The sequence below is a fragment of the Ambystoma mexicanum genome, chromosome 2q (assembly GCF_040938575.1).
Source record: "Ambystoma mexicanum isolate Mex_15411 chromosome 2q, UKY_AmexF1_1, whole genome shotgun sequence".
NCBI classification, from domain to species: Eukaryota; Metazoa; Chordata; class Amphibia; order Caudata; family Ambystomatidae; genus Ambystoma; species Ambystoma mexicanum.
In genome coordinates, this window is record NC_090924.1 from 518,776,687 (window position 1) to 518,799,145 (window position 22,459).

Consider the following 22,459-nt stretch of genomic DNA (forward strand, 5'->3'; position numbering starts at 1 on the left):
TGTCCCAATTCTCAGGAAAAATGTTGGACCGACTTCAGATTCCAGACAGGATCTCACAGGATCTTCTGTGGTGGACCTGCAGGGAAAATATTCTGAAGAGAGAACCCTTTTGGCAACCATGGCCAGAGATTACAGTAGTGACGGACGCCTCACTCTGATCTGACAGTTAGTTGTCGTTGGTCGCCATCAGAGTCCAAAATACACATCAATCTTTTGGAGCTGAGGGCAATTAAACTCGCCTTCCTGCCCCCTGTCCGGGGAAAGAATGTCCTGATAATGACGGAGAAAACAGTGGCCATGTATTACCTCAACAAGAAAGGAGGTGGGACAACACGTTTCCATGTATTATCTCAACAAGAAAGGAGGTGTAAGGTCACTACCACTGTGCAAAGAGGCAATGCAGCTCTGGTACTGGGTAATTCAAGAAGAAATCTTTCTATCGGTAGTACACCTGGCCGGACAGGAGAACACCGAGGCGGACGCTCTGAGCAGGCAGTGCATTGTCTCCCACGAGTGGGAGCTAGCTCAGGAAGTCCTTCAAGAGATCTTCACCCTCTGGGGAACCCCTCAAGCAGATCTATTTGCGACCGGGACCAACCGGAAGTGCAAAATATTGCTCCAGGGAATTTCCCACAAGAGGAGCTCTGGGAGACGAGTTCGTAGTGGACTGGGAGTTTCAACTCCTGTAAACGTTTCCTCCAGTCCCCGTCATTTCTCACGTGATCAGGAGGTTGAGAAAGTTGAGGAAGTGCATGATCCTAATTGCCGCCGATTGGGCCGGGAGGACGTGGTACCCGGACCTTCTAGACATGTCCATCTGTCCTCCGATACGTCTTCCACAAAGAGAGGATCTTTTCTCGCGAGAGGAGGGTCAGGTTCTCCATCCAGAGGTCAACAGTCTCAACCTTCACGCTTGGTTTCTGAAATGTTGAGATCTAGGGATTGGAACCTCCCAGATGACGTTATGGAGGTGTTGCTTTTGGCTAGAAGACCACCAACAAAATCCTTGCAACTGGTGCAAGGAAAATAATGTAGATCCTTTTCTGTGTAAAACGCAGGGCGTATTGTCCTTCCTTCTATCCTTAGCCAATTCGGGACTCCAGATTGGTACTATTTAAGGCTATCTGGTAGCGCTGTCCATTTTTAGTGCTTGTCAGAGGAATGGTCTTATTTCAAAATCCCACTAGTAATTCCATTCCTAAAAGGACTCATTAATGTGTATCCTCCATCTCTTTTCCAGGTTCCGGTTTGGGACCTAAATCTGGTTTTAAAGTTCCTAATATGTGCACCCTTTGAACCCCTGCACACGTGTCCTCTAAGGTTGCTAACCTTTAAAACCATTTTATTGGTTGCTTTCACATCAGCCCGCAGAGTGAGCGAGTTGCGGGCACTGTCAGTGAAGCCACCCTTTACAGTTTTCTACAATGACAAAGTTGTCTTGAAGGCCAAACCTTAATTTTTACTGAAAATCGTTTTGGATTTTCATGTGAACCAGACAATTGTCCATCCCTCCTTCTACCCTCCTCCTCACCCTGGTAAGGAGGATTAAAGACTTCCTAGGTTGGATCAACTATTCCTATTCCTATTCATAGGATATACAGGACACAAACCTTATCTAGGTGGTTCATTTTGGCTGTTTCTGAGTGCTACATTCTGGCAGGGAAAGACCCTTCTGAAGGTTTGCAGGCGCATTCCACCAGGGGCATGTCCACATCTACAGCCCTTCAAAGGGGAGTTCCTATAAGGAATATCTGTGATGATGCAACGTGGTCATCAATACACACGTTTACAAAGCATTATGCTCTGGATGCTTCCCATTCTCAAGATGTTGCTTTTGGCAAGGCAGTACTTTGTTCTGCCCTTGAAAATGTTTAATATATAAATTCTACACCTCCTCCAAATTCTATTACTGCTTTGGGATTCTGTCAAAGATGAGGAATATGTTGGAGGACACAATCCATTCGAACAACAAGTTACTTACCCCTGGTACCGTTCTTTCGACTGGATGTTCCCCCAACATATTCCTCATCGCCCTCCCATCCGACCCCTCTGTAGAATTTCCCATGCTATTACAGCTTGAGGAAAGGTTGAGTACTATCATGTCCCGGGAGAATAGCTCAGCGGCATCGTGCTTGCCTTGGAAGCAAGACGACACTAGGCAACACAGGTTTGATCCCCGGTCCGTGCTTACCTCTGGGTATCAAGCGCGTTATAAATACGCAACTAAGACATGTTCCCTAACAGTGCCTCAATGCCCCCGGGCTGTGTGAGCACTTTAAAAATGCAAATAAATAAAATGCCTGTATTCATAGGCATCTCTTCTGCATGAGGAGGAGTAAAAATAGAACTGAGGCCAACGGGCGCCGCGCGTGCTATGTATGTTCTCCGATGATGTCGCCCTCGACTGAGGCCTTCACGGGACATCGACTCGACACCATCGACGCAGGACGACCTCTGCCGAAAAAAGTTTTCCGAAGCAGCTGAAGCTGGACATTAACATGTCAAAGATGAGGAATACATTGGAGGAACATCCAGTCTGAAGAACGTTACCAGGGGTAAGTAACTTGTTCTTCTGTCCCTAGCACTTACAATCTAAAATAACTGTGCAAGGGTATTCTTTACTAAAAGAAACCGTGTTCTTAATAAACAAAAAAGTTCTTAGGCTCGCTGGCAGTAAAGTGGTGAAAAGAAATGTTCAAAAACACAAAGTTCGAAAACTGGGGTGGCGCTCCTTTCCCCTGTTAGATGCTGGATCACTTATAAAATACAGTTTCTTATATTTTCAGGCTTTATATCCTATTGGCTCTGGATACCTCTCTGCCAAGTATACCATTCACTTTATTATTTCCAGGGACTTTGTCCCCGTTGTTTCCAATCTTCTATGTGGGTGCAAGTCCCAGAGTCGCCAAGGTGGTTTGGTGTCTTCCCTTGTCAAACCGGGTGATTCTCAAAAAATTTCTCTTTCACAGGTAGCAGACCCTCTGGACTTTAGACTTTGGATCCGGGTCCCAGACTCACACAGCAGCGTTACTCCCCCTTGGTTGTCTCTCCTGCCAAGTGAGTAAATCTTTCATTCACTTTTGGGTCCCACTATTCTTCCACTTCTTGGATTCACTCTCAAGCTTCCCCAGACCTCCAACATCTTCTAGCAAACCTGCGTACCTATTCTCTTCTTCTTGAACGGTGCCAGCGTTTCCCCAGTTTCTGTTTTGCTCGCTGAGGCTCCGGCAGCTTCTTGGAGAGCAGCGGGGTCTGCAGCGCTTTAGGCGGGTCTCTTCTTCTGGCTGCACTTCCTGCCTTGCAAGTGGTTCACTGGAGCCTGGTTAGCCTCAAGGTAAGTACCGGCAACAACCCATTCGGTCCTTCCAGCTTGGACCTTTGTCAGGCTTTCCTCTACCTTGCTCCGTGCCTTCCCGTTCAGCTTCCCTCTGTCTGCCCGGTGCAGGCAACCCACTGTGCCTCCTCGGAGAACCATTCTCCTGAAGCTTGTCACCTTCAGGCTTGTCTTTGCTTTGTGTATATATAAAATAAATAACTATTTTGATATAAAGTGTTTCTTTGGGCCTATGTATATTCTACGTTCTCTGTACTGACCTACAGCTCATATCTCCCGCCTAACATAAGCCTGGTTTCTCTGCCATACTACCAAAACCTTGAGTGGTACAGATTTATGTTTTGTAATGTACTAGATATTTAGCCCCAATGGCATCTAGGCGCTAAGGAGAGACCGTCATGAGTTCAGAAACAGACTGCATAATTTAAAAGAGGTGTGCTTTAAGGCTTTTCGAAAATGCAGCTACCTTGCACTCAACCACAGAGAGAAAGGCAAAGCATTCCCTAGAGTGGGGGCCAGGACCGAAAATGGCTGCCCCCGACCCAACGCAAGCTTTCTGGAAGCGTGGAATTTTCAACAGCATTTGGGAATCTGAATGCAGACACAGGGTGGGCTGATAGCGCTCTAGTTAAGCGTGGAGATGGGCAGCACCTGTATTATGGATCGCTCGATGAGTCTCACAATCTTAAACTCAATTTGAGTTCTTACGGATAACCAGTAGAGCTGCCGCAGCAGAGGAGCGGAAGAAATACGTCTTGGCGCATCTAAGGCCAATCGCACTGCAGAACTTTGGAGAACTTGCAGGCATTGGATCTGAAAGGCCAGTTGGCCTAGATAATCCTGTTGCAGTAATCAATCACACCCATGATCGACCTTGACCCGACAGTCTGCGGGTAAGAAGGGGAGTACTTTCTTAAGTACTCTAAGTTTGGCAAAGTCAGTGTTGCAGACTGCAGTAAATCTGTGCTTCTCTCGACCCTGAAGAGAAGAGCTTCTCACCCGGGCTCTTAACTGAGATACTGGTGGCCGGGCAAGGGCCAAGGCGTCTGGCCAATACTCTGCATTCCAGCTGGCTTTCATTGTCTGGGAACTGATTACAAGGACCTCTGTCTTCAGCCCATTTAACTTTAGCCAGTTGTTTGACATCCAGCTCTGGATCGCTGAGAGGTAATCTTTAAGTTTGTATGAATGCTCTGTTAGGGGTGAGTCCAGACGGAACTCGAGTTGTGTGTCGTCCGCATATGTATTAAAGTGGACCCCATATCTGGACGTTGGTGCCCTGTATAGCAAGGGGACAGTTTTTATAAAGTCCTACCATAGGTGGACTTTAGAAAAACTCCCTAACAGCTTACCATCAGGAAGTGGGAAATACAGGTCATTTAGGAGTGGGTTGGGTCTTAACTGGCCATTACTGTTTTTATACATGCTCTGTGTTTTTACTATGTATTATGCTTAACCTATAAAATTCATTTGACCTAATAGAGATTCTATATATCATTTATGAGAAAGTGTATATTTTTCAGTATACCGGGGGAGGTGGTGTGTTTTCTTTGGTTATCTGGGTGGAACAACTGTACGTAAGAGTGGTTCATCCTGAGACCATCAATCAGTTGGATCTGGTACCAGAGACTGAGATCATCCATCAGACATGAGAAGCAGAGACTGGCCATGGCACGAGGAAAGTAAAATATCTGCTGTCTGACAAGTACTCTAATGGGTATGTGGTAGAAAGTATCCATTCTATAGAAGCCTTTGCAGGGACCTGAGAAGCTGAGGTGACAAGTTGATGCTGAGCCTGGAAATCCTTGGAAATGACCAGTTGGTGCTGGTCCTGGGACCCATTAGAGTTGGCCAATGCCAGTTTGTGCTGGTCCTGGAGAGAGACCAGTTGGTGCCTGTCCAGAAGAGCCTAAGAAGTGACCAGTTGGTAGTGGTCCTGAAGAGCATAAGAAGTGATCAGTTAGTGCTGGGTCTGAATATCCTAAGAACTGGCTAGTTCGTGCAGGTTAAAGGCACCCATAAATCCACCGGTTGGAGCTGGTGAAGAAATCGCATGAAGCCTGCCAAGGGAGAGCATTGGCCAGAAGGTTGAGAGGTTGAGAAGGGGAAGACTCATACTGTGAGTACACGTTTGACAGTGCCTTCTGTAAGGAACTCATGGTGGCAACAGTAAAGACAGACATAAGTGATCACAGTTCAAGGGTGTTTATTAAGCTGCAAATGCAGGGTGGAAAAACGCCAAACCTAAATCGAAGATGGAAGCAAGCTTCGACCATCAAATGAAAAATAAGGCAGTCCTTGTGGCGTCTTGTCAAAGAAAAAGACCTGTACTAAAAAAAAAAAAAAATGCCAAATTCCTACAACTAATTACAGAAGGAGTGGGGATAGGGTTTTCAATAAAGAAAGAAGTGTTCACAAATAATAAGTCAAGATGTGATTGCCATGGGTCTCCCTTCCCCACGTTTTGAGCACGGGACAAAGTGGATCTCCTGAGCACAGCACACACTCGAGCTTACCCAGCACGAGCCGACAGTTCCGTACCAGCTATCAGGTTCTTTGATGGTTAAGTCTCTTTCAATAAAAAGTTTCTTGCCTTCGAGGGCATGATGTATTGGACAATAAACAAAGAAAGAGTTCCTTTCTAAATGGACTTTGTGTGAAACTTCTCACCCCTGGATCTCCCTCGGCCGGGCTCAGACCCAAATGACAAGGGGGGCAATTCAATTCCCTTAGTCTCCCAATACTTCTTGCATTCACAAATCTTAATGTCTTTTTAAACAGTTCTTCGGGCTTCGCTCCTTTTAGTTGGCTTCCCTCTCGCCAACTTTTACAAACAGTTCACTGTGGTCGCCCCTTGGTCGGGTTCACTTCGGTCAACACATTATTCATAGGGACTTCAGGCCTCGCCCCTTCTCGTTAGCATCCCTTTGCCGGGTTCACTCTTGCCAACCTTTGCAACACACTGTTAATGCGTTTCACCAAGCAGGATTCACTTCCCTTTGCTTCACAATGATCTGTTGGTCAAAAACTTATGACGGTACAGAGGATTTTACAAGACCCCTGTATGACCACTTTGACCTCTTCTCGCCTTTTCCCAAGCTCTTCTGATTACGGTAGTCTACCATCGGGTAATCGCCCAGAGTTTCCTGCATGAGCACCCACGTGGTGCGGGACTCCTCTGTTGCTGGTTTTCCCCCTCTTTGATCAATCGTATCTTTAAGCTTTTCAAAATTCAAATTAGCTGTTGGCTATTTTTCGTTCAACACAGTTCAGTCTCTTATCGACACTCTCCTCGACTCACCAGCTTTGATGAACCGCTTGGCTTTCTTTCTTCTTGGAGTCAAGGTTGGTACCTCAAAGAAAAGCATCTCTCCCTGGCTTGGTAATCAGCAGAGGTGCATCTTGTGCACCGTTGACATCCGCTGCAACGCACACTGGCTATTGTTCGCAGACTTATGATTCCTTCTGCAGGGGTTTCACAGGCCTTGGTCGGCAATGGCAAGGTTGCTTCTCTCCTCGTCACCCTCTCAGTCTGTGCCGTCTTTCTCCTCCTCTTGAACTGCCCTGCAGAGTTAACTTGCCCACCGCGCGGTTTACCTTGCTCATCTTGTGATCTTGTGCTCCACCTTTTATCTCTGTGGGGAAGGGAATGGTCCCTTGGGTGTGTGTGATTCTGGTCAATTGCCTGACTTTGCCTGAACCTTGTATTGGGACATGTGAACAGATTTAGCATTAATCCATTGACTGTCACAAAGTAAGGAGGGGTTCCGGTTGGAAAAGGAGGGTGGTGGAGTTTCTGAGTATCCTATGCGGTAGGATGGAGAAAAGGTGTTATACGAGATTATACCCCTCGTACTAGAGGTTTGGGTAAACTCTGGAGAGGGAGACTGGTAGGGTTTGGGGAATGGACAACAATGATCAGAGTTTTTATCGTGACCGGAAGAGGGGGGTTTGTGGGAATGGTAGTGTGTAGTCAATGCAGTATACTTGGGTTTTGGGAACGAATAATCAAAGGGACGTGAAGAAGAATGACTGGGAGTATTTGGGTATGTAACAGAAAGATCGGGATTCTGAGAGGTGTAGTTTTTCATGGCACTGGAGTTTGTGTTCCAAAAGGGTTTACTATAGATGGATGGTTTGTTGGCTTTGGCTAAGGGAGATTCATTGGGAGGAAGGGTGGTAGATCTGGTGGATCTTACAAAAGCTTTAGACTTCACCCTCCTCACCTTCTAACCCAGTATAATACTGCGTCTCCCTTTGGTTATTTCCCCAAGCACTACCCCGGGCTCCCCTACCCAGGTGATCCTCCCTTGCTCGTCTACCCACAGGGTTGGGATCTGAGAGCGCAAGGCCTTCCCTGGCACCTGAATAAGTCACATGCCACCCTAAGGATCTCGACAATAGACAAACTTTTAATTATACCAGCAAAGGATACAGGTGCAAAAAAAAGGGTACAGTATTGATCCTGATGAGGTCTTCTTGCTAACTTCACTGATGAATCCTCAAGGAAGAACCCTTTCCATTGATTACACCCACTGTCCGATATAAAACACAGCCAGATCAAGGAATCAATTGAAAGGGTGAATAAATAAACACACTCTCCAATCTGTGTAATAGAAACAACAAGGTAAGTATAATCTAATAGCGCTGCCTCTATTCCATCTCACTAGTTTTCCCCCACTAACCTTAATAGGAGTCGTTTGATGAAGATCGCGGTTCAATAGAATCCAGGTAATAAACCACCAATAGGACACAATGACCAGGGAAAAGGGAAGTTAGTAGGAAACTAATCCGGAACGGAACAGGGTAAAACTAGTGTCGGGTAGGTGCACTCTGGAAAGCGTCCTCTAGTTCTGTGCATGAATGTTAACACAACATGTCCTTGGCAACATCATAAATGTTCATAACCAAAAGTTCTTTTCTGCGGAAGTAGAATTCAATTCGCTCTTTAGATGATCCTGGAAAGTAAATATATTCCCTTCTGAGATGTGTGCTCAATAATTGGAACAGTTCTTTCTTCCCTCCGGAATGTAGGATTTAATTCACCCATTAGATGCTACTGGAAAATAAAGATATTCCCTTCTGGAATGCGTGCTCAATAATGGAAATAGTTCTTTCTCTGTACTTAACAACAAAAGACTATATAGAAATATTCACAGAGTTCAACTCCCATAACCAAGGAAGTTATGAGCAACTCCGAACAACCATTGAAAGAACACTAATTAAATGTCTCCAATGATGCACTAGAAAGCAACCACTACGGAAAACATTCACCTGGTTCTGGCAGGGACAGGAAGCTTCTATGCGTTCTTCGTGGTAGACGGCTTCCCAGGGAAGGCTGCAGCTAGGAAACTGGACGTGGCGAAGACCTAGACGGCCTCTCGGGGAAACGCTGCAGCTAGGAAACTGGACATAGAGAAGACTACTTCACGAATCAAGACTGAAGCAGGGGACCGACTCGGAATATGAGTCTAATAAACGAACGGCCTTTGAAAACAAGGCTGGAACAATCGTAGGCAAAGAATACTTTACTGCGAGCAGGAACATAAATTAATAGCAAAAATCAGAAGCGGCGAGCGATTAGAGGAAGGCACCTAGATACGTTCAAGAATCATGTGACAGATGATGAAACTAACGTTATCACGTGATCCTAGGTGCTGGAATTCAACGCCGTTTTGCAGGGAGTTTGTTAAAGAATCTCCAACTCGTATAGAACGGCTTTGCTCACACTTCCCAGGCAAAGTTTATTTTGTTGTTTCTGTACATTAGCAGTGGACTTTCAGAATAGGTTGTGAACAGGTTTGTGGGGTACACTTCTAACTTTATTATAGATTAGGATCCATACTGGCGATGAAGGTCTTGTTAAGACCAGGCTGATCTTTTTCATCGGCCATATAGTTTGTAACTGCTTTATAGAGTAGGGTGTCCCCATAGAGTGAAGGATTTATTAAGATTCGGCATTGTGCTTTGGATTAATAACCTTGAGGGAACTAGAACACCAAGAATCACTCATTCAGTTAATCCTTTCCTGACAGTGTTTTCTAGTAGATCATAGTTCCTCTAGGCATTTGACCTAACCGCGATTGTGAAAACCCCTGAATTAAAACCACTTGGCAACCACAACATTGTTGCTTGCATCATTACTCAAGCCGCTTGCAACAGTTGTATAGAGGTTTTAGGTTAGACCGTTGTATACTTTTTGCTATGTCGTACCTCAATCACAGTTTTGATGGGATGGCAATAAACTCGTTGTACACAGGGCATGGAGTGAAGGGAGTTGAAATTGAATTGCTGCCATTGATTTCTTGCATAGAACTTGTAAGAATGTTCTTTGTTCCTCAGGGATTTAATAGCTATTTGATTAAGCGGCCCCTGGAGGGATATCCCACAGGGTGAAATTGCAGGGCTTGCATGCAGTCGTCTTTGCAGTGGCAAATGTGTGGCCTTAGAAAACTGTTTCAGTATCCATTTTTCTTTCAGGCGCTGTGTAGCATACTTCGCAGAGATGCCTCCATTAACTTCAAAGCAAAGGGAAACAGTCTTGTGTCAGTTTTGGCCTGCAATCTTCTGATGGCCGCATATGAAGAGGATGAAAATTGGCCTGAGATTTTTGTGAAGGTAATCTTAAACACTCAAGAGAATGATAGCCTATTGGCAAGAGAGGACATTATTGATATAGTAACTCAAGATACAATTATTGTCTTTACTTTCTCTTTGTATTTCTCCTCCTTGCAATGATTTCAATTTACTCTTGCATCTTATTTTTTCCTTAAAGGTTCTGTTTAATCCTTTATCAATCTCCCTATCCCTTATATGTATTTGCCTTTGTCATTATGTGTTATGCATTCTTTCTCATTTGCTGTGCCTGTTAAAATGGATTTTCAGAATTGGCCACGTCGGCAGATTCTGAGAGGCCACTCTATTCTAATGAACGGGGACAAACACTAATGTCAAGCTAAACTCTTACTCGATAGAGTGGATGAGCTGAAAGGCTTAGACTTAAGAGGAGGGCGTCAGAGCGGTGACGTGTTCAGTTATGCGCACACAGCGCACTCCTAATGGTACAAGTTAGATAGAATTTATAAAAAATACAATTATTTATTTAGGCCTTAGAACAAACTCTTAAAAGAAACTCTGGTAAGTAACACAATAAAACATTAACTACTATTATATACACATTCGCCTTGGTATACTCTGCTAAGAGTACAAACACTTCACTTTTAAATACAGACAACCATAGAGTGCCAAATACTGTAAGTGTAGCAAACGAAGTGAATACACAAATAGACCCATGTAAGTAATCAATACTTTGAGAACTTGTAGGTGGAAAATAAAGGCGTTCGCGAACACCATAAACACATTCTAAATAAGGTACTAACCTTATAAAGTCCTTCCCTAGGTAGAAATACAGCTGGCTAGTGCACCCAAGAATGTCCCAATACATGTATTTTCATGAGCCTTGGAGTCTTTTAGGAAGTTGATGAAGTGTTGGCTTGAGCCAACAAGCAGCTGTAAATGTTCCAAATGTTAGAGGAAAGTCTTTAACATACCCTCTCCCATTCCAACCATCTTAGGGGAGACCCAGGGGAGGAGATCAGGCAGAACACCACCGTTCAGGGCTAGGTAAGGGAGTGATAGGGCTAGGACTTTACACCCATAGAATCATATGGCCCATAGAATCTAATGGAGACGGTTGAACACAGCTATGTTTACTCACCCCCTGTACTCCAATTCACCCAGGGACCACTGAGGAAGTTCTGTGAAACTGCTGGGCCTTCTGTGTCCGTGCCTTAGTTCGTTGGAGGAAGCCCAGTGTGGTTGTGGCTGCAGAGGCTACTTCAGCCATCAGATTTTTGGGTCTGGCTAGTTCACAGTTCCTGGCGCCGTTTGACTGGTTCTGGGCACTGGACAGCCGTAGACTTGGTACACACACAATTCAGGACCACCACTCCAGCAACTCTCGGGAGGATAGCTCAGTGGCAACGTGCGATGGCCCCACTCATCAAGGCCCTGGTAGCAAAGGAAATCCGGTACAAGTGGACCTTCCCATTTGGACTACTCTTCACATGGGAAGGGAGGCAGCGAAGAGTAACCTCCTGGGAGGAGGGATTAAACATATTGGGACTCCAAGACGAGGGGGAGGAAGTGGAACAAGCAAGACCCAGCGGAGAGCAAAGGAGAAGACCCAAAGAATGGGAATCGATCAAAAAAAATAAGGCCAATCATGGGAAGAGAGGGCCTTAAGGAAATGCTACGCCCGGAGACAAAGAAGAAGAATGCAGGGGACCCACATGAGGTACCCAAGGAAGACAACAGCGAGGGGGTAGGGGCGAATAAGGACCGCTACATAGGAGGCAGAGACGGCGGCCCGGGACGGGCCCCCATGCTTGGAATCCGGTAAGAACAATCGGAGATGAGGGGTCTAGGATCCCCCACAAAAGTTTCCCCCGGGAGGTTGAAGGGCAAGGGAGCACTGGGCGCAACGCCCTTGCTACACTAGGGACCCTTGCCCTGCTCGGGGGCATGTTTTGTTCATGGTTAATCGTTGGGGAGGGGTGTTCAGGGGAAAGGGACAAGCAGACCGGGGACACAAAAACAGCACTCGGGGGAAGACAGGGACGTCAAGCACAATGATAAAATGCCTTATGGAATGGGGAAAATCCGCATAGTAACGTATAACATAAGGGGAATGAACCACCCCACGAAAAGGGTAAAGCTGGAGAAAATACTTTAAAATGAAGGGGCGGACCTCCTGCTCTTACAGGAAACCCACATAAGGACAAACAGAAAATTCGTATAAGGGGATATAAAATTTGGGCCCAAGCCAACACGAAAGAAAAAAGAGCGGGGGTCCTGATAGCAGGAAGGGATGGAAGGGATGCGAAAATAGAGGACACCATGGCAGACAAGGAGGGAAGGTTTGTGTTTGCTAACGTGGTACTGGGGGGGGCAGCGCCTAACCCTAGCGTCAATATATGCGCCCAATACGGGACAAGATGGTTTTTTGAGGGACACCCTGGGAAAACTTGAATCCTTCGCAAAGGGGGAGGTAATCCTGGGGGGCGACCTGAATATGGCTTGGGATCCACAACTGGACAGGAGCACGAGCTGTGCACACGGCCACGGGGCACTGTCGAAACGCCTCAAACAGCAGATGGACCAACTTGCCCTGAATGATGTGTGGAGGGAATTGAAGGGGAATCAAAGCGGGTACACATACTTTTCACATGTACATAACACAATGTCAATAATTGATTACTTTTGGGTCTCAGTTGGGCTTCTGGGCAAGATCCAGGGACTGGAAAAGGGGGCAATCGCACTCTCAGACCATGCTCCCCTATGGTTGGAGGTGAAAATCCCGGGGAAATCTCAAGGGCTGTGGAAATGGAGGCTACCGGAGGACATTATATGGGATCCGGTTACGGGGAGTCCATAAGGGAAATGATAGAAGAATATTTCACTCAGAATGACACAGGGGGAGGTCTCAATGAGCACAGTCTGGGAGGCGTTCAAAGCAGTGATACGCGGGAAGATAATAGCACTGAAAACCACAAAGGAGAATCAGAGGGCTATATGGGAAAAGGAACTGGAAAGATCAATAACAGAGCTACAAGGGAAAATAGTGGCACAGCCCACTAGAGCCCTGAAGAAGGCACTTAGACATACCCAAGGTCAACTCGAGATGCTCCGCACGAAAGGAGCGGAAAAAAGCCTACTATACCTAAGACAAAGGTACTACATAAAAGCAAATAAAGCAGATAGGATGCTAGCGAGACAACTCCGCGCAAAACAGAAAGACACCACGATCAAATGCATCACAGCCAAGACAGGGGAACTCCACACGCACACACAAGACATAGGGGAAGTGTTCAGAGAATACTACCAGGACCTCTACTCCACCGATCACCCACAGGCAGAAGCACAAGACACATATTTAGAATCCCTTACCATCCCACAAATCTCAGAAATAGACAGGCAGGCCCTAGAAGACCCAATCAAAGAAGAGGAAGTCAAGAAAGCAATAGATAGCCTCTCAGTGAATAAAGCCCCAGGCCCGGATGGCTTCACGGCCCCCCTTTTATAAAAAATATGTGAATATCCTGATCCCAGTCCTGACCAAGCTACTAAACTCATTTAAAGATAGTGGCACAGTGACCCCCACTATGAACGAGGCGAAGGTCCTAGTATTCCACAAACCAGGGAAGGACCCTATATACCCAGCCTCATATAGGCCCATCTCCCTAATTAACATCGACGCAAAAATCTACACGAAAATTTTAGCCACCAGGCTATCCCCTCTACTCCCGAAGTTAATACATATGGACCAGTCGGGCTTTATCCCAGGAAGACAAACTCACGATAACCTGAGAAGGATAATCCATCTGGTTGAAAAAATTGGGATAAAGCAGACCCCGGCTATACTTCTTGCAGTAGATGCGGAGAAAGCCTTTGATCGGGTGGAGTGGTCCATGCTCTTTAAGACACTTCAATCCATGGGTTTTGAGAACTTCATAGCTAGAATAAGAGCGAACTACATAGCCCCAACCTGCAGAGTGGCCGTTAATGGGGAGGTAACGGAAACGGTACACATAGCCCGCAGAACAAAACAAGGCTGCCCGCTCTCTCCGTTGTTAAACGCTATTTTTCTAGAACCCCTAATTTTGAAATTCAGAGAAGATACACATATCAAAGGGATAGACATGGCAGGCACACAACACAAGGTAATGGCATACGCAGACGATATGCTGCTAGCAATAGAAGAACCGGCCCGAACACTGGCGACAGCGGTGGGGGAACTAGAAGTATTCGGGACCATCTCAGGCCTAAAAATTAATAGAAATAAATCGGAAATTCTAATCCTGGCGGGAGACAGGGGGGAGATTGCCAGAGTAGCTGAAGCACTAAATCTCAAGATAGCAGAGGGTGGCATCAAATATCTGGGAATTACGCTCACACACAGGGTAGAACAGCTCTATGGGAAAAATTACCCACAGCTCCTAACGAGTATCCGTAGGGATATTGAGAAATGGAACCCATTGCTAATATAGTGGTGGGGCAGGATCCAAGCGGTAAAGATGACCATCCTACCAAAGCTTCTCTATTACTTCCAGGCCCTCCCGGTAAGAGTACCCAATTCATTCTTTAAAACTTTAACCCGGGTAATATCAACCTTCGTGTGGAAGGGGAAAACGCCAAGGCTGGCTAGGGCGGTCATGTCCACACCAACCAGGGAGGGGGGGCCTTGCGTTTCCTCACTTCCAAAAATACTTTCAAGCGGCACAGTTAAAGGTACTACGGGAGTGGTTAGGTGACGATCCACAACCGATTTGGGCAGCACAAGATAGAGCAGTGGCAAGAACCCCGTTAGTGGAACTACTCTGGAAACAAAAACAGCACAGACACCCCAACATTGAGATAAGTGAAATAATGAAAACAACGATGGAGGCGTGGGACACGCAAACTCAAAGAGGCATAATGACCACCACGCTAGGCCCATTCACCCCCATCTGTAGAAACCTGCAGTTCCCCCCGGGGATGGAGCAAGGGGCGTACGCTAGTTGGGAGGAGGAAGCAATAACAAAAATAGAGGAAATGTTCATCAATAATGAAATTAGATCATATGAATCCTGCCTCCCGCTTGCAGTACGCTCCACTCGGGAGAAATACAAGCACGACCAACTAAAACACTGGCTGAGATCCCCGGATATAACGAAGGCAGCAACGAGAGCTCTCACCCCATTTGAGAAATATATTACGACGAACTCGGGGGCAAAGAAATGGGTTTCCACTATATATTCCTTCATTAATACATAGGGTGAAGAAATTAAGTGGCCATATATGATTAAATGGAGCAGCACACTGGGGTGGGAACCAACAAGGAAACAATGGGAAGACCTCTGGACCCTAATCCCAAAAATGACCAGATCTGCTCAAACAAGAGAAATGTGGATAAAAATAGTTGCACAGTGGCACTACACCCCAGAGAGACTTCACACTATGTTCCCGAAAACATCAAGCCGATGCTGGAGGGAATGCGGAGGGGAGGGAACATGGAAACACATCTGGTGGACATGCAAAGGAATAAGGCCCTTTTGGGAAGAAGTCAAGGGAGAAATGGGCAAAACATTTCCAGATGCGGGACAACTCAGAGAGGGGAATAAGAGACGACATGGCAATAAGATATAATAAAGCACAATGGAGAACTCTTATGGCTCTCCTTATAGCGGCATGGACAACAATAGCCCACAGTTGGAAAAACAAACACACCCCGCTGATCTTTGCATGGCTCCAAAGAGTCTGGGCCCAGATGGCGATGGAAAAAATCACACACTCAATCCAGGGAACGAAAGACAGGTTCGCAAAAGAATGGGGCGGAGTTTTGGAATACCTCCAATCAGACTACATGGAACAGTGGTGCCCACACAATATCAAAATCTCCGACATCTTTAATGCTTAATGTAATCCCTGTTCTTCAGCACACGTGTCCCCGGGGAGGGGGGGGTTCAGGGGGGGAAGTTGCAGTTATGTTGTTTAATTGTTGTTTATTGAAAATAATAAAGACAATTTTTTAAAAAAAATAAAGAAATGGCACGACTGCGGGGCGAAAATGTCAATAACTGATCTTCACCATAACTGCCTTTTTGTGTTTGGGTTCCAATCATCGAACCGAAGACTGCGGGTCCTGTCAGTCTATGACTGAGAAAGCTCTCCGTGAACGCAAAGGTAAATTAGCGGTGGGGAGGTAAGCTTTGAATCTTTCTTCAAAGAAAAGTCCGGGGAGTCCAAGGACTCTACTCGACATAAACATCGAAAGAGGTCCCGATCGAGGAGTCGATCCAGACAATCCTCATCGTCTTGTTCCAAGAAGGCTAAAAAGAGATGCCACAGGTCTCCCTCTTCGTCATCGGGTACCTCACTTGAGGTATTACGATGTCTGACAAGGTCGGATTCGCCCAGTAAATGGAATGCCTTTAGGCAAGAAATGATGCAGATCTTTGAGAACACTGCTTCGACCTCCCTCAAGAGTCTCACAAGAGCCAGATCCCGGTTGCTCCGTCGGACGACGCAGGAAGGTCAGAAACTACTTCAAGCAAGAGGAGTAATAAACCGGAGGCTCGACATGCTTGGCCTGACAAAAAGGTGTCGAGGGCATCGGTGCGTTAGTCGACACCACCTCCGATACCGGCGAAGAAACAAGACATCTAAGTCTTCGATGATTTTGTCGACACCAACGCCATTTGCGTCGACTCCGAAATTGAGAGATTTCCCGAAGGCGCTTTCAACGGTGTCTTCGATTCCATCGAAGCATTTAACGGTACAAGAAAAGAAATTAAAACCTGGACAGAAGAAGGACTTTAAGTCAATGTCCTCCATTTAGGAGGATGGTGCTTCAGATGTAGATGTTTCTCCATTAGGAGAGAGGTTTCGCACTAAAGTGCTCCAAGAGCTCATTGACCCTGAGTCTAAGATGAAAGACCTCTGTGACTCCCTCCACTCTGCCAGTGTTCTGGATACATCCCCAGAGTTGAGTTTGGAAATCCTGACCATGCTGATTCAGGTTATAGAAATCTGATGAACAGGGTTACTGAGTACATGGGCTGGAGTAGAGCGTCACCATATTTGGAACAGGATGACATGACTGACATCCTTGACCAAGGCTCCCAAAAAGACCCTGGGCCTCATTACGGGGTAGGAGGTAGCCATGGTGCTGTTAGGATCATGGCTACCCCCTTACCGCATACCAGGTCCAGGTTCTTGGAATGGGTACTTACCGGGTCATTCCAACCTTGGAGGACCCGGCAAGTCCCCATTCTGAGAACCATTCCCCATTCCCATTTGAGCCCCCATAGGGCTCAATGGGAATGGGGAAGTAGCTAATAACGATACCGCAATTTGCGGTACCGTTATTAGCTCTGAAGTCCCTTAGTGGGTCCCGTCCATAACACCTGGTCAGACAGGCGTTAAGGAAGGGACCCGCTAAGGGACCTCGGAATATGGAGGTAAGGGATTACCGGCACCAGCACCCTTACCGTTGCCAGTAATCCCTTACCTCCTACCTCGTAATGAGGCCCCCTGTCTTGCTTTTTCACAAGGCCCTTCAAAGGAGGGTGGTAGCTAACTGGGAAGCCCCAGAGTCTAGTCCTGCTGTCAACAGGAGTTTGTATATTTTTGTATATTTTATTTATTTGTAGAGCGCAAACAAGCTCAGGGGCATTTGGGCGCTAGTCATACAAGTTACAAAGACAAAAAATACAGATCTGGCATACAATAATGATCCACATAAAGGTTACATACAAAGATTTACAAATGTACATCGGTCAGCATTACAAAATGGGCAAAGGTAACATATGCACAATAGGAAATTATTGCATCCAGTTAGTCTATTTATGCAGCCTGGTTGAGGTCTTGCTCATGGAGCCAACCTTTAACCTTTTTTCGGAAATAAAAGGAAAGATGCTTCCTCTCTTAATGATACAGGGAGTGCGTTCCATTTCTTTGCAGCAAGGACTGGGAAGCTAACCCCACCTGCACGTTGTTTAAAACGTGGAATGGAGACAGTGCGACTGAGTTGTTCTGGTGGGTCGTGTAGAGGAATGACTTGAGATAGTGTTGGACAGGTAGATACGTGCTTGGTTGGAAAGGCACTTATGGGTGAGGGAGAGTGTTTTCCGATCAATTCTTTGCTTATTGTTAAGCCATGTTATTGTGTGTCTGGTTGCGGTAATATGTTGCTTCCTGAGAATGTTGAGGGCTGATCTAATAGCATTGTTTTGCATGACTCGCATTTTGTTGAGGTTTTATTGTGATGTGCCCAAGTATAGCGCATTGCAATAATCGAGCTTCGATAGGACTAATGCTCCAGCGACTGAGATGCAGTTAGTTATAGTCAGTTATGGGCGGAAGGCCGTATTGAGCTTACAGGTGTGAGCTGTGGATGATGTCAAGGCACTAGTTTGTCTTGTTAAGGTGAGAGTAGAGTCAATGTAGATTCCTAGTGTTCCTAGTGTTTTCACCATGTTGGCTACTTTAATAATGACGCCATCAATATTAAATGAGGTGAATAGGGCACCTAATTTCTTTAGTTTGGCTGGTGACCCTAAAAATCTCTAAATGTCGTTGAGGGTCTTAGTGTCTGCAATGTGATCAAAAGTAATGGGGATGAGAATCTGGGTGTCATCCGCGTAGTTGGTGTATGTGACCCCCAGATAGTAGGGGAGTAGGGGACACACAGGATCCTTGTAGAATGCCACAGGTAACTGGCGTGGGTAAGGCTGAGGGTGCAAAGACCCTCATGGATCTATTGTTAAGGAACGACTCAATCCAAGCATTTGCTTGGTCCGAAAAGTGTGCAGCAGATGAGAGGTGTTTGTATAAGATTTTATGGTTCACCAAGTCAAATGCTGCTGATAGGTCAAGTTACAGGAGCAAGGCTAATTTTCCCTTATCTTTCAGAGTCTGGATTTGAGTCTTAAGGTCAATGAGCGCGGTTTCTGTCCCATGTCTGGGTCTAAATCCTGATTGTCTCAGCCCTAGCAGGTTGTTGGTTTCAAGGTGTTGCTGTATCTGCAGATAAGCTGCTCGGTCCAAACTTTTTAACAAGAAAGGGACAGATGGGTCTGTAGTTTGAGGCGTTGTTGGGGTCTAATGAGGGTTTTTTTAATAACTGGAGTACCCAGGCGTCTTTCAGATTATTAGGTACTGTGCTGGATTTGAATGAAGCATTAATGTACAAAGTGATGAAGGGGGCTAGTTCATTGGCAGCCTCCTTGATAAGCGAGGCTGGAAAAGTGTCTCCCTGACAATTGGATGGTTTGTGTTTCAGGAAGATGGTCTCCACCTCTTTGATAGAAAGGGGTGTGAAGTTAAATTGAGGCAAAGCGTTTTTTGTGTGCGAGGGAGAGTTTTGAGTAGGATCAATATCATTGATAATTTTGTCTTGAAGTGCATTATGTATAGTAGTAAACCATAAGGTTTCAAGTATCAGGAGATGGGGCAGGTGATCTAGGAAATATAGACCATCATCCAGTGAGCCGGACTATCTCAGCAAACACCCTACGCCTGAGAGTCTGCTAGTCCAGGCTGCTACTTCCACCCGGCAGTCTGCCAACCCCTTTATGCCTCCCAGATAAAAAGATGATAAAAAAGTGCACGCATGGGCACGCACAGTATTTAACTCGGGAAGTATGGGCCTAAAGTCCACTAATGTCATTTGTACCCTGGCCAGGCTTTCACATACCCTGTGGTACTGTGTTAGTATGGCGGCTGAACATATTCCAGAAGGCGATGAAAGGGATGGCTTTCTGAATATAATTAGGGATGGCAAAGAGGCGATGGGAGAATCTCTCCAATCAGGACTGGATAGTGTTGACAGCATTAGCAGATCCATGGCTGCAAGCAATGTGCTACGCACATTTGCGTGGTTGAGAAAGTCGGGGTTTGCACCAGACATGCAGGCCAGACTTCTCAACATGCCCTTTGACGGCTCGAGGTTGTTCGGCAGCAAAGCAAATGAGTCTAGAGAAGCTGCAGACCTCCAAAGCGGCAGCTAAGTCCCTTAGCGCCTCTATTCTGCAACCTCAACAACCTTATTTGGGCTCATCTTCCTGGAGAGGTTGTCCTTTTCGATACTATTCCTCAGTTGGTAGAGGAAGAGGACAGGCCGTGCTAAGGAGGCAAAGAAGATTTCCTCGCAGTGGACGAGGTAAGGGTGCAAAAGCAGCCACAACAGTGGCATCTTTACCCTCAGCTGCTGCTGCAGCCGCCTCTAAGCCACTCCAAGGCCTTGACTCACAAGACCCCGGTGGGAGGCAGTCTCACATCTGAACGAGTGGCGGGGCATTACTTCAGATGCTTGGGCACTGGAAACAGTATCCCAAGGTTACTGCCTTCCCTTTCTAAAAAGGTCTCGGGCATCATCCACCGGGAGCCAACTCTGTCAAAATTCCAGATCCGCTCCTTGTGCAGGAAATCTTAACCCTGCTAGAGAATGGTGTGTCATGGCCACTTGCCAGGATCACAGGAGCTGCACCATCAGGTGGAGGGAGCAAGGGGCACCATGTCCCTTTGGGACGTTTATACACTGGGGGCCGGTTGGACTCCGTCCTGTCACCTTTGGCACCAGGCTGATGGAGAAACATAAGCAAGACTCTTTTATTATGGGCAGGAGTGCTTTCAAGGACTTTCCACTTGTGTGCAATGAGCCTGGGTGTGGCTTTCCATCTTCAGCTGCACGTGCAACTTCGTGGAGTGGCAGGGTGTGACAAGCAGAACTGAGCTAGTGGGCGTGGCCTTAAGAGCTCAGCTATAAAAGCCAGCCCAATCCCAAGGCGCACGCTTTGCGTTAATCTGCATTTGTATGCAGCGTAACGCTCACCGCCGCCTGGGTTAAGTAGCACTTACCTTGGGAATCCAGTCTCCTGTCCATACGCTTACCTCCTGGAGTCAGCTTACATCTGTATTCATCACCGCTGAGTCTGGCATCCATTCTTCATCTTCCGGATCACAGATCTTCAGCTCTGGGCACGACATCTTCTTCATCTCTGGTATGCAGAACTCCAACTCCCGGCACCGCAGCACGACGTCTTCTTCATCTCCGACATGCGGAACTTCGGATCAGGGCTCTGCAGCACGAAATGTTATTCCACAAAGGCGTCCCCTGTAAAAGGACAAAAGGCAAGGTTAGACATATGAACCTGCAGTTTAAGGTCCGTTTGCAAATTTCTTTGCGCTTGTCCTTAAAAGCCCACTTACCTGCTGCCGGAACGCCGCAAAATCCTCTCCTCCTCATCTGGAGCCACCTCGGGGTCTGTTGCTCTGCAGGACCGCAATCACACCTATTTGGGGAGAAAGATAGACATTGTTACAGAGCTGACAACAGTCTGTGAACAAGACAATACCAATACTTCAAGACAAACAGAAACGGAAAGACACTTACCAGAAAGTCGTGGGATCGTTGCAGCTGGACTGGACACCACGTATAAAGGACCAGTGAAGGAACTTGGTCCTCATTCTACATGCGCCCCTGCCAGAAGTAGCAGGATGGAGAGTTCAACCTTAATCTACAGGTGAGCCTTAATGGGACGATGCATGCTCACCACGCTATGGGAGGAAGGGTTTGAGAGGGAATTCACTCGTAGGCCAGTAAACTTCTGATGTTTGTTAACCAGCTTAGAATCACATGCTGTGCATATAGTCCGACATCCAGTGGTCACCGGAGTATTGCATCTTGTCTTTTGGGGACCGAAAGTGGACGTCGGCATAGGCGTGTCTGAAACACTATCCCTATAGTGATGTGCAGTGTACCCAAAATCCCTCACGCACTGAGGTCCCTCAGATTTTTTTCCTCCCACAATACTGGTCGCCTTAAGCGGAGCTCGTTAAGAGACATTGCCTTTGTCCCTTCAACCCTTGGTCAATTTGTTTAAATATTGTCTTATAAAACCACCTACCAGCCCTCTCTTCAACGGCCGTTTCGGATCTCCGGTGAGACAAGACTTTCGACGGACGGTGATCCCATCGTCGCTGCCGACCACGTGGCCAGGCCTTCGAGGCCTACACAGTAGGGAAAGTGGGGTCGGGGTGGACATTCCTATCTCATACTGAGAATGCCTTTCCCTTTCTCCTACCTTTCCTTTTCGGTTGTCGTCACTGGTAGCGTCCTCAGCTATGGAGAGGACTCCATTTAAATTTTGCCCGGGTTGTAAAGGCAAATTCCTGTGGAAAGATAGACATAAGCGGTGTAACCGCTGCTTACCCCTCAACGAGGTTGGTTGCTCGGCCTGCAAGGTCAAAAGGTGGACAGCCTACACGATGTCTAAGGCTGATTCCTCGCCCGCCACTGCGACCGCTGAGGGTGACAGTGACGACACAACATCCGCAATGGAGGTTGTAGACCTCTCGACGGAGCTCTCTCAACACCACAGAGTCTGTCCCTGTGCCCGATAGGCACGGCTCTAGCACTGTTTTGGGGGATGTACACCCCGGCGACGCTGACAGACAATTACATGTCACAAAATACACAATCCCCGACCATTCCTTGACGAAGTCGAAGAAGGCCTCTGCGCCATCGGGGATACCGGCCCAGCCGTCCGTCCCCGCCGAGCGTAAGGGTCAGCAGCCCTCCCT

General features: G+C 46.7%; 1 protein-coding gene across 1 annotated transcript in view; it reads left to right on the plus strand.

The window, feature by feature from the left end:
• Positions 1 to 22,459, plus strand: part of INTS1 (integrator complex subunit 1) — a 2,112,141-nt gene that overhangs the window by 268,105 nt on the left and 1,821,577 nt on the right. The window contains exon 5 of the mRNA XM_069647642.1: positions 9,815 to 9,952. Within this exon, the coding sequence (XP_069503743.1) occupies positions 9,815 to 9,952 (138 nt within the window). The remainder of the gene's footprint in view (positions 1 to 9,814; positions 9,953 to 22,459) is intronic.